Source organism: Atractosteus spatula, chromosome 1, assembly GCF_055471065.1.
Source record: "Atractosteus spatula isolate fAtrSpa1 chromosome 1, fAtrSpa1.hap1, whole genome shotgun sequence".
NCBI lineage: Eukaryota > Metazoa > Chordata > Actinopteri > Semionotiformes > Lepisosteidae > Atractosteus > Atractosteus spatula.
In genome coordinates, this window is record NC_142706.1 from 37,143,434 (window position 1) to 37,155,283 (window position 11,850).

Genomic DNA, 11,850 nt, shown 5'->3' on the forward strand with positions numbered 1-11,850 from the left:
GGTAACTGTTTGCATCTTAATATTTCACTCAATATTTTCTTTTGGAGAAAACAATAAACAGAGAGGTAGCAAAATAATTATTGCTGTTGCATTTGCAGGCACTCATGCAAATAGATACCATCTTGAGCAACACACATGTACAAAAGCAAAAGAGGAGTTAAAAGTCTAATTTATATTTTTGAGCATGTACTTTTCCTTCAGTACCCGAGCAATAAAATTATTTCAGAATGAATGTAATCAGTCACACTGTCTATCTAGGGTATATGCTTAGTACAGCTGGAAGGCAAGGCATGCTGTATTGCACACTATCTTTCAAACTCAAAGGTCTTTTTTTTTTGTTAAAGAGTTCAAGCAATCTCATATACCACACTGAAACTAGCCCACATTACATTTCTGATTACAGTAATTACATTTTATGTGAACCATACTATTATTGTCCACTGAAAGTCTGCAGATTATTTTTTTAAAAAAGGAAAATTCTACACACCTTACACTGAATTTTAAAAAAAGCTAGTTACAGAATATGAATTTTAAAATGATGAAAATGATAAAACACTGCCCTCTGGTGTTCCTGTTAAATTGCATTTACTAGAATCTACTAATTTTTGTTAAGAATGTATCACAAAACTATTTGAACCTCCACTGTAAACACAGCAGTCAGGAACATAAAGTTGGAATTAATGACACATCTAAAATAATATGATAGAATACTAAAAATAATGCACTGCAAAACATACTCACACATTTGATAGTTCTTGTCACAAATAATTATAGTACATGTGACTGTGTTATAGCTCATACGCAAAGCTCACTGATCTAGCGAATAAAAACTGACAAACTAAACTTTAAAAACTGAATACACAGTGCTTGCTGGTTGAGCTCTATGATTCTGATGTTGCCTGTTCAAGCCTGGGTTGTGTCACCAGCCAAATGACTGGGATTCCTCCGAATAACTTCACTGAGGAAGGGGTTGGGATTAGTTCTCTTGGCTCCCAGCAAAAACAGTGAGGGCTATCACTTTCAAGGAACCTTTAGGCTTACATTGACAACAGCGAGGGAAACGCCTACCCTCCAGTTAGCACTGTATTTCGTATGTCGTTACAGAGCCACCAGCATTTCATGGTGATAAATGGCTAACTATGTCTGTACTCTGCCTGTCTGGGTATAGGGATTATGGCTGCAAGCCAAACTGTAAAGCAATTCCAAATCGCGTGGGTGGGTATAAAATGAAAAATGTAATTAAAATAGAAATGTTTTTGTTGTTTCTAAAAAAATCTTGAATGAGTAATTCCTTTAATTCAGTCTATACAGTATGTTCATTTTAATCAAACCCCTAAAGCCCTCTCTAATCAAATATGTCTTCATAAAGATGACAAGTGTTTACATTACTCAGAAGAAATCAATTCTGAGTTCTTAAGAGGTCAGTGTGCCACTTTTTGTATCAGCATAATAGGTTTTGCTTCTCGACCGGACTTAAAAGAGATCACTTTACCTTTGCTGTTGAATTCACCCTCAGTGTAAAATTCGCAACCACAGGACCAAATAAATTAATGTCATTCTAAGAAAAGAGCAAAAATAAAAATAAAAATAGATACAACAATGTGTCGACTATAGCATTATAGATCTGTAGACAAATATTAGTAATATCAGTAAGGTATGAGACATTTTAAAGTAAAAACTAAAGGCATTCTGTAGAATCATCACACTGAATTACTGAAAAGTCCTATTTAGAAAATGAGACACAAAATGTAATTAGTAATTATTTTTTCATGCATTCCGTAATTATGAATTCAGTGGTTCTGTCAAATCCTAATTAATGCAATGAAAAGACAAAAAGTATTGAATGTTTGGAATTTATTAAAGGTTTATTTGCCGTAACCTTGTCTGGCTGAGGGAACAGCAGCCAGCCAGTGAGGATAATGCTGACTGCCCCCACCCAAATATTAAAGGAACCCCATAACATAGATGCAACATCTTCAATGACAGTTTGTGATGTGTAAGGTTCAGGTACTGTACAGTATATGGAAAGATTCAGGGGAACACTGATCCAAGAATTTCATGAAAGAGTTAGGATTGCTCCATGGGCATTGGAAAATATTGCACCAACCCCGAAAGAGTATCAGAGATGAGGGTGGTATGGCAGCCTGTTGCAGAAATGGTACAGGAACAAGTAGAGTGTAACTACTTCCTACAGAGTAACAAGAACAAGAGACTCGCAGACTTAATAGTGGCCATGAAATGCTGAAGGCAAGCGTCTTGGTTTATCAAGTCTGCTTGCTACCCCCTCCAAAAACAGAAACAAAACCAATGGTCCTTAAGGGCACCTAAGGAGTCTATTATTTTGAGAGAATTGAGTTGGGGGAGTCACCACACCAACTGGACGCAAGAGGGCAGGGTGGGACGTGGGGGTTGAGAAGGGACATAGCCTTGGCAGCAATGAGGCCACTGGCATGGGGGTCGTGAGGGGTGTGAATGAGGAGTCTGGCAGCAGTGCCGACAGACACTGTGCTGACGCCAAAAGGGCTCCTACAAGGAGAGCAGGAAAGGAGGAGTGGGGAAGGGCAAGATGAAGCCGGAGTTGCAGTGGGTTGAGAGTCTGAAACAGGGCAAAAAGACAAGAGAGAAGGGAGAAAGGGGGCCAGAAGTGGGGATTGTGGAGAAGGGGGGGAGAGAGAAGAGAGCACAAGGGAACGCAGTGTTCCATGTTTTCTATGGGGCGTAAAAAAATGTAAGCCAAAGGGCAGTTTGTTTTCAGTGGATTGAGTAGCAAGCCGAGCAGGGATGATGACTGCTGCAGGAACTGCAGGGGAATGTGCAGGGATGGACAATGGAAGGAAGAAGGCAGTTCTAGTCTTACAGTATATTACACTGGACTGAAGGCAGTATTACAGTGTGTGAATATCTGTTTAATAATAAATTAATACACAACATTCTTACCTGCGAAGCATTGGAAAATGTCAGGTAGGCAGGCAATGATAATATGTCATTTTGTTCTCCTTTCATCTGGGCTGAATACTTCACCGTGTAGCATGATCCAGCTGAAAATAAGAATAGTAGGGATTAAACCTTTACTAAAATATTTTTTTAAGCTTTTCCACATTTTGAATATTTGATATACTGGGCCCTTTTAGGATGTAATTAACGTTAAATCTAGAGGTTTAAGTAAGAGAAAGAAGATGCATTTGAGTCTGAGGTAAAAAATTAGAATTACTGTTGAAGGTGCAATGAGTGTTAAGGTTACGCCTGAGTTCTTATAGAATAAGATTTTGACTAATTCAGCTAAAGCCTAGACTCCAGTTAAGATGGGGGTACAACACGTGTTCAGACTGGGATCAAGCTTTGACACAAGCAATTGTTATGATCAGTGTTTCCATTAAAACAGGACATCCACTTCCATTCAGGATAAGTTTTAAAAGGCTTAGTGTCACAGTCTGATTGTTAGGGTGCATTTAGCTTAAAGCATCGGTGTGGGTTGCAGTTATTATAAGGCTTGATGGTGGGGTAGACTTACAGTCATCTAAATGACATTCAATCTAGAATTAGCATCAGGAAATGTTCAAGTTTTGAGTTAAAACTTGGAGACAGAATTTGTCGAGATTTAGGGTTTGAATCATTTGTAATGAAGCCTTTTATGTGCCAATATGTGGGTGCATAGGTCAAATACAGATTTTATGTTGTGTCCAAATGTAAACATGAGATTAAAAATGCAATTTTTGCTCTCTATTTTTCAGTAACTCTTACTTATAACATTGAAAGGACATACTGTAGAGATATCTAAATGAAATCTACAAGAAGCCTATAAAACAAACTGTGCTTTCAGTGGTTTTTGGGAAAATGTCTGGTGTACTGTACTGTACTGTATATAAAACAAAGAAAATAAAAAGCAGAAATGTAGGACTCAATCAAATCACTCTTAATCTTAACCCTTTAGTTTAGTTCTCCAGGAATATTATTTAACTTATTTTGGAGTTTTCCCAAATCAAACAGCTGTAAAATGAACTTCCCATACAGAATATACTTCCAGCAACACGTGTGAGCACTTATCCATCCATATTCAAACCACTTCTTTTAATTCAGGGTTGCAGGGAAGCAATGGACACAAAGCAGGGGACACCTTGGATGGAATACCAGTTCATCGCATGGCAGACACACAAACACACATGAACATCTTATGTCTACATGTATATCCACTCTGATCAGACAAGAGCTTCCCAGAATAGCGAATTCTGTTTAGTGACATACAGATTTTTGAAAAAGCTTCTGTTCTTGTTGGATCCAAAAGATTTCCATATTAAGTTTTGGGCCACTGCCCATTTGAACTTGTATGAGTGAGGAAAAATATAAGGATGAAAAACAAACTAGCAATAAAGGCTTTTCAAAGCTGCAACACAAAAGGTTAAACATTGGAAAATTTAAATTGGAGGACATATATAACTAGATATATAGTAACATGAAACCTGGTATTTTTTTTACCTGTCAGAGAGTCTGTGGTAAAAGTCTGAAAACCACTTTCCAACAAATTTCCACTGTTTGCCAGTAAGGTGAGGCCTGCAACTGCATCCCTTATGCTCAGCTGAGAAAGGTTGTAGGCTGATGCACCAGCTGTATTATTGACCAGCAGAATGATAGTCAGTGTGGGGAATTCTTTACCTACATCCACCTGGTTTTCAGGAAACAAAAAAGGAAATACAGTAGCATGAGTTTCTTAAGCTAGACTACACTGCACTGGATAACGGTACAATTTTTAGCACAATGACACTGACTGTGTATTGAAGTAAATGAAACAAGAAAACTTTAGGTAAAAAGTGAAATGCATTACTTAAATATAAACCTCTATCAATATGGGACCTTTATTTGATGTGCATAACAATTATTGGTCACAAGCAGGATAACGTGTACATAACAACAGCATGTAATGTACATACATATAAATCATAAAAGTACACTGCACAAGATCCCTGCTTGTAAATCGAAATGGACACTAATGAAAAAAATCCAATTCACGTGCAATGAAAATAAAACAATGATGTTATATCAATTAAATCATTATATTTAGAAAATGCATCACTTAAAAATAACTTACCTGTGCACATTTGTGAAAAGTGAGACCAAATGTATGAGCTTTAACCAGACTTCGAATCTAAAACAAAAGGTCACAAATAGGTCAATTACATACTTTTGTGGATACTCACAGATGCTCCTTAAAGTGAGATCAAAATGAGAACTACTGTAAACTACATGAGTCTGTGGTAGAAAAAAAATAATTTGGAGAGGACGTTTACAGTGCTGAGAAAATGTTCATGAATCCCAAATAAATATAGAATCTAAATATGAAACAATGTTCTCTGGACAGATGAGTTAAATGTGAAACTTTAACTCAATGAGAAATGTTATGGCTGGCATTTCTCATTTCAATGAGAAATGTTATGTGCTGGCAGCAAACACTGCTTTCAAAGAACCTCATCATCAACAGAAGAGCCTCATCCCAACCACATCACGGACGTGAAGCATGCTGGTGGGAATGTGATGGTTTGGGGCTGCTTTTTCTGCCTCAGGAACTGGACAGCTTGTCATCACTGACACAACCCTGAATTCTGCACTGCATCAGAAAATTCTCATGAAGAAGGGCAGGCTATCCTTCCATGACCTGAAGCTGAATCAAAACTGGGTCTTGCAGCAAAACAATGATCCTAAACAAACAAGCAGACCTATGAACAAATGAATGGCTCCAGAAGAAATTCTACATTTCTTTTTCAAAGTCCAGACCTAAACCCCATTCAAATATTGTGGAAGGACCTGAACTGCACTCTCCATGCAAGGCAACCACTAAAATCTAAGAGCTAAAGGCGTTCTGTAAGGAGAAGTAGGACAAAATTCCCCAAACTGATGTGAGAGACCGATTAAAGGTCCCAGGAAATATAGTGATGCATTTATTGCTGCTCAAGGAGGTCCCACCAATTCCTGAATCAAAAGGTTCACATACATGATGGATACTGCATATTGTACTTGAGGATAAATAAATGTTGAAAGAGTATAATATTTTACAGTATGTGATTTGTTTCATCTGGTTAACTGTCTAACAGTAGATACATACCAATAAAGAATTAAGGTTTCAAATGTGTGAAAATCCTAAGCCTTCACAAACTTTTTCTGTCACTGCAGATTCTGTATTTTTCTTATTCTCATTAAGTCATGTGAACAACAGAGATGCAGCAGAACTGGGCTGGTAAAGAGCTTACATGCTACAGTACGTCCCCCCTTTTTAATTGGAACCAAAAAGGGATCAAGTCAAAATACGATTTGTTCCAGCACCATTCTCACACAACCTGGGTCACTTGAAACGTCACTCATTTTGAATCATTCTTAATGATGTTGCTCATCAGGATGCTACCTTTGTAATTGCTAATTAAATAAAGCAACAAAGCTCTTTTCTTAGTTCAGATGATGGAGAGTTCAGAACGCATTATTACGATAGTGTAGTTTTTTGCAAGTTTTGCTGCAAAGTGAAAATGTGCGTGAGGAACGTGCTCCCCTTACTCCAGAAATCAACCCTTAACAACTCTGGAAAGGCATTCCTACTGAAAAGATGACAACCCAATCGCACTACAGAACGTCATGGAAGGCAAGTAATGATTAACAGAGTCATTGTATCAGTACATCAGCATTTTAGTCTGAAAGTGATTTTCAGTTTCTGAAATGCTGGAAGTTCTCTCAATGACACAGGCACAGCGACGATACAGATCAATGAAACTGAAATGAAAACAATAAAAAAAGTTAAAATTAAAAATTAAATATTTGGATACTGTAACACCTACACTTGATATTCACGATCAAAATCACAGAAAACATGCAACAGTAAATCCCATATGTGACACAAAGTTATTCTGAAAGTTTATACAAAACAAAACATAATTTCATTATTATTACTTTTACTATCAGTAAAATAGATTCACAAATTGGCGTATTAAGAGAAGGCAGAGAACCACATTTGTAGACTTGTACATCTACACATATTTATTTTTTATTACTTAGGACATTAAAGATTCCAGTTTCCTGGGCAGAAAACAATTAATGAGTGTGATGCCTTTCAATTAATTCAATGATTCTGTGATTCAACAGATTGAAATAAAGTCCACAAAAATATGTGAATATCCTGGACAAGAAAACTTACTTTTTTGTGTCTTGGCGAAGATTCTCTTCTGCGCCAGTAGAGAACGCCATCTTTAAAGGAACTAATGAGACTGAACAATGAATGGCTCCAGGGATCACTTGGTGCGGATGAGGCTATAGAAGGATCAGAACAATATTCTGGAGTCTGTCCTAGCTTCCTACACAGAGTCCCACATCCTCTCTCTGTGAACAGAGAAAACAGTGAATTCATCAACTTTGAGTTTTTCAGAATTTATGGTACAAACTCAAATAGAAATATATTTACATGGGATGTTTTCTCACTCATCAACACAACCTAGTCTATAATGGCAAAAGTGAAAGAAAACATTTGAAGTGTCTTGATTTTATTATTCACCCTCTTTGTTATGATACACCAAACTGAACTAAGGTGCATCCAATTCCCTTGTGAGATCACTCTATAAGTTGTGCACTTGTGTTCAATTCAATTGGTTGACAAGATTACAGAAGAAATACTTTTGTCTATTTAAGCTCACTCATTTGATAGTGCATGATAGAGCAGAAACTCTACCATGAAGACCAAAGACTATCACCTATCAACTCCATGATAGAATGATTAGGAGGCATACAGTAGATCTCAGCAGGGTAGATAAAAACACATCTAGGATGTTGAAATGTCCCAGGAGCACAGTCAATTCCATCATCAAGAGATGGAAAAATACTCAACCACCCAGACTCTTCCTAGAGCAGGACGTCCTCCCAAACTGAGAAACCAGAAAAGAAGGAGTTTGATCAGAGGTGTGGCCAAGAACCCAATGACACCCTTAATAAAACTACAGAGTTCCATGGCTGAGATAGGAGAACCTGTCCAAAATCCAACAATGTCTGCAGCTTTACACATATTTAGCCCCTATGGGACAGTGGCTAGACAGAAGCCACTACAAAGAAAAGCTTGCAAAAAGATACAGTACATGGAAGACGCCAAGACCATATCGCCAGAGACTTGCTGGTGTCATGAAACAAAACTTGGAACTCTTTGCCAGGCAAATACCAAACACAGCTCATCACCTGTGCAACACCTTCTGTGAAGCATGGGTATGGCAGCAACATCTTAGGGAGATGATTTCAGCAACAAGGACTGAAGCAGTTGTCAGGATAAAGCAAACAATGCATGGAGCCACATACAAGCAAATACTTGGAGAGAACCTTCTTCAGTCAGAAAACAATGTGAATTTTGTGCCCCAGTCAAACAGGGAAATGACCCTGAGCATACAACCAAAGCGATACTGCAGCGGTTTCATATCAAGAAGGTGAATGTTCTTCAGTGGTCCAGCCAAAGTCTGGACTTGAATCCCATTAAGAATCTGTAGAGGAACTTGACGATTGCAGTCCACTGATGCTCACCATTCAACTTGACAGAGCTTGAGCACATCTGCAAGGAAGAATGGGCACAAATCCCTAATCCGGTTGTTCAAAGCGGATACAGACATACAGTACCCAAGGACACTCAAGGCTGTCAGTGTTGCAACAGGTTCTTCTGTAAGCACTGACTTGGAGACATGAATACTTCAGTAAACAAGATCTTAGAATTGTTCATATATTTTTGTGATGCAATGAATAACATCTTATGTGAATCAACAGGAAACAATAATAATTGCAAAGCATTGCAAATTCTGGTCTTACCAATATTGCACTTGCTCAGGGGGGTGGATACTTTCTATACTTCATGAAATACACAGCAGAATTAAGACAACCACTATGATCAAAACAGAGTAACCCTTTCTAATTCTATAATAGAGCAGAAATCTAACAAACAGTTCATTAACAGAGTTACTGCAACCCTACAGGGCAGGAAGTTCAGAGAATATCCATATTTATTAATGCACAGCATCATTTCACAATACCAAAAATACTGGACTGCAGTGCTACTGACTAAATCACAAGGTAAAGAAAAAGGCTTCTTGGGGTACTGACATTTAAGCAATTCCCTTAGGATGTTTAGAAGAGCAGTCTTTATCAGTGAAGGTCCCACAACACAACCTGATTGGTTTAAAGATTTTTTTTGCAGTATTTCAGTACATTGAGGCACTGTTGGTACCACCTGTTGCCTGGTTACTGAAATGAATGTCAAGGAAACCAAGACCAAGAGTAGCTGTTTTTCAGTAGCCAATTCCACAGCCTGAAAATGACAGAACGGACGGGTGTTTCATCTAGTGGTACCTTATTTATTATTTTAAAATGTTATACATTTTATATATTATATATGTTTGTAATGGTAAAAGTGGGGAACTACATCAGCATGTGAGGTACTCAAGAACAAATAGAGGTTAATTCCATGCTGAAAAAGAGGAAGAAAAATTTCCAGCTGTGTTTTTCCAGTTGTTACCTTTTGTTTTGTTCATACTGTACTTTTCAGTATGAAATTAGCCTCTATTTGTTCTTTGTCCAGCTCTCGTGCAGGACTAAAGAAGGCTCCACAGCCAAAACATTGTGTTCCCCTGTTTTACTTTTCAATACATGTGGACTGAACAGGGAAAAACAGAAAGGAAAGCTTGTATTTTGCTTACCACTCACGCAATGCGTGCCTGTGATCATGAGATTCTGTGAACAAGTACACTACTATATAAGTTTTCTTGTTGGGTAGTTCCCTGTATAGATTTGATCATTGAAGAACAAAAACAAACTTTGTTTCAGCCTGGTGATTTCAAGTGACCATAAGTAAACTTCAAGTTTCAGAGTGTAAAGTTTGTGTTTGGTAGCATATCCTTTTGGGGCAATAACTACATTAAGTCTGTAGCCCACTGAGCTCCCCAGACTCTTGGTGTAAACATTTAACATGTTTTGCTGCAGCAACTGTGAGCTCTAGCCTATTCTTGGAGTGTCCTAAATACAAAAACTGACTTGACCAGTCTAAGATTTTCCACTTTGTTCCTCTGTTGAACTCCTTAGCTGTATTGGTTGCATGTTTTAGGTTACTGCCAAGATAAAACCATGAAATAAAATTAATAAGTTCAAAAAGTCTGTTCAATAAGTATATGAGCACTTTTTTTAATAATCGAACAAAATGCTTCTGTAAACTTCAGAATTCTTCTTCAGCCATCATTAGGTAAATGAACAATCAGTTCCTGAGGTGACTGTGCATGCCCTGATCATAACATTACCATGTTTCACAATTTGTTTTATGAACAGATGAGGCCAAGACAAATCCTTTACTGAAGTGATGGAAAGGTTAAGATGCAGAGAATAAAAAGGACTGCAGATGCTCCAAAAAAAATACTTGCCCATCTGTGACGCATGAACTAGCCATGTAGAAAGTGTGAGTTCCTATTCCACGTCAGTATCAAGATTTAAATCCAACTGAGTATGCATTTTACATCCTGAAGAAAAAAAAAAGGTCTGAACATCCCATAAATAAGCAAGAAATCAAAGTGGCAGCACCAAACCATATCAAATGATTACACAGACTTTAGTCACACATCTAATAGATATGCAGGTAAATACTGACCTTTACACTCTGGAATGTAAAGTGAATGTGTCCTAATATGGTCACTAAAAATCACAGGGTTGAATGAAAATGTATGAAACAGTGCACCAATACATATCGTAAATATCATTCATATTAACCTCTTAACTACAAATACAAATTGCTTGACTATGGGGTAAAAGTAACAGATTTGACTTTGCTGGTCCAATACTTTTGGAGTGCAACAACTGTATCAAAATACAACGGCATGAACCTGCACAACTCCAGATAACATGGTCTTCGGGTTCTTTGGAACAGTTAGGCCATCTTCTGTGCACTGACTGTGTGTACAGTGATGCTCCAGCATTCAGCACCTGAAAGAAATAAAATATAGTACATTGATTGCAGGAGTCAAGTTGCTAATACAGTACATGAACTATGGATTCGTTCACTGCAAAGTCACAGACGTATATTTTATGCACAAATAAAGACAGAAGCACAACAATCAGCATAAAGGAAATTGACCTACAGTAGCTAAAGTCGGTTTCTTTAAAATTACAGGCCCAGGCCGTTTAGAAAATCGGTCTTAATGGCCATTGAGTGTTTAAGCTTATATACTGTATAAGAAACGTATATAATAGTCTTACCTTTTCAGAACTAAATAAGCAGGACTGTGTCGCCCATTTTTCCTTGCACATTGCCTCTTGGACGGTTACGATGCAAAGCACTGCTGTTATTGCTCGAAACAGCATCAGTTTCTCTTGAAAACAAAACTCACCTCAAGTCTATTTAAGCTACAGAGGTAAAAATGTAATATTGTTTAATTTCTCGTCAATTTTTAATTTCGAAATAAAAAATCAGAAGTGATTTGTTGTAGATGACTATACTGTACATGTATTAACACGTACAGTACTTTGATCGTATAGCGACAGCAATATATTTCCCATTCGTATTAATAGTCATTTCGTTTTAATTTAGTAAAATAATTGCACATTGCAAGAACAAGGTTGCAAAGGCGAAACATTTTATTTAAAGACATGTAGTGTCTTTACAGTCGTCCGTTATTTTGAATTAGAACAATGTGAAATGAATACTTCAGTCTAGAAAAAAATCACCGCTTTTTTCCCTTTTTGCTATTTCCTTTTCTTAAAACCAAGAAATACTGTCCTCCTTGAACTAGATCAAGTCAGACATTAACCCGCAAATCGTATTTTCTTCCCATTGTACTCCCGAACAACTTTCCAAACTTCCTGAAATCC

At 37.4% G+C, this 11,850-nt stretch overlaps 1 protein-coding gene across 1 annotated transcript in view; it reads right to left on the reverse strand.

Moving 5' to 3' along the window:
* evc2 (EvC ciliary complex subunit 2) overlaps nucleotides 1-11,524 on the reverse strand; it is a 98,188-nt gene extending 86,664 nt beyond the window's left edge. The window contains exons 1-7 of the mRNA XM_088915261.1: nucleotides 11,239-11,524; nucleotides 10,866-10,965; nucleotides 7,172-7,353; nucleotides 5,084-5,140; nucleotides 4,474-4,660; nucleotides 2,938-3,038; nucleotides 1,493-1,558 (exon numbers count right to left, since the gene is read on the reverse strand). Of these exons, the coding sequence (XP_088771387.1) occupies nucleotides 1,493-1,558; nucleotides 2,938-3,038; nucleotides 4,474-4,660; nucleotides 5,084-5,140; nucleotides 7,172-7,353; nucleotides 10,866-10,965; nucleotides 11,239-11,343 (798 nt within the window). The 5' untranslated portion in view covers nucleotides 11,344-11,524. The remainder of the gene's footprint in view (nucleotides 1-1,492; nucleotides 1,559-2,937; nucleotides 3,039-4,473; nucleotides 4,661-5,083; nucleotides 5,141-7,171; nucleotides 7,354-10,865; nucleotides 10,966-11,238) is intronic.
* Between the last annotated feature and the right edge of the window lie 326 nt (nucleotides 11,525-11,850).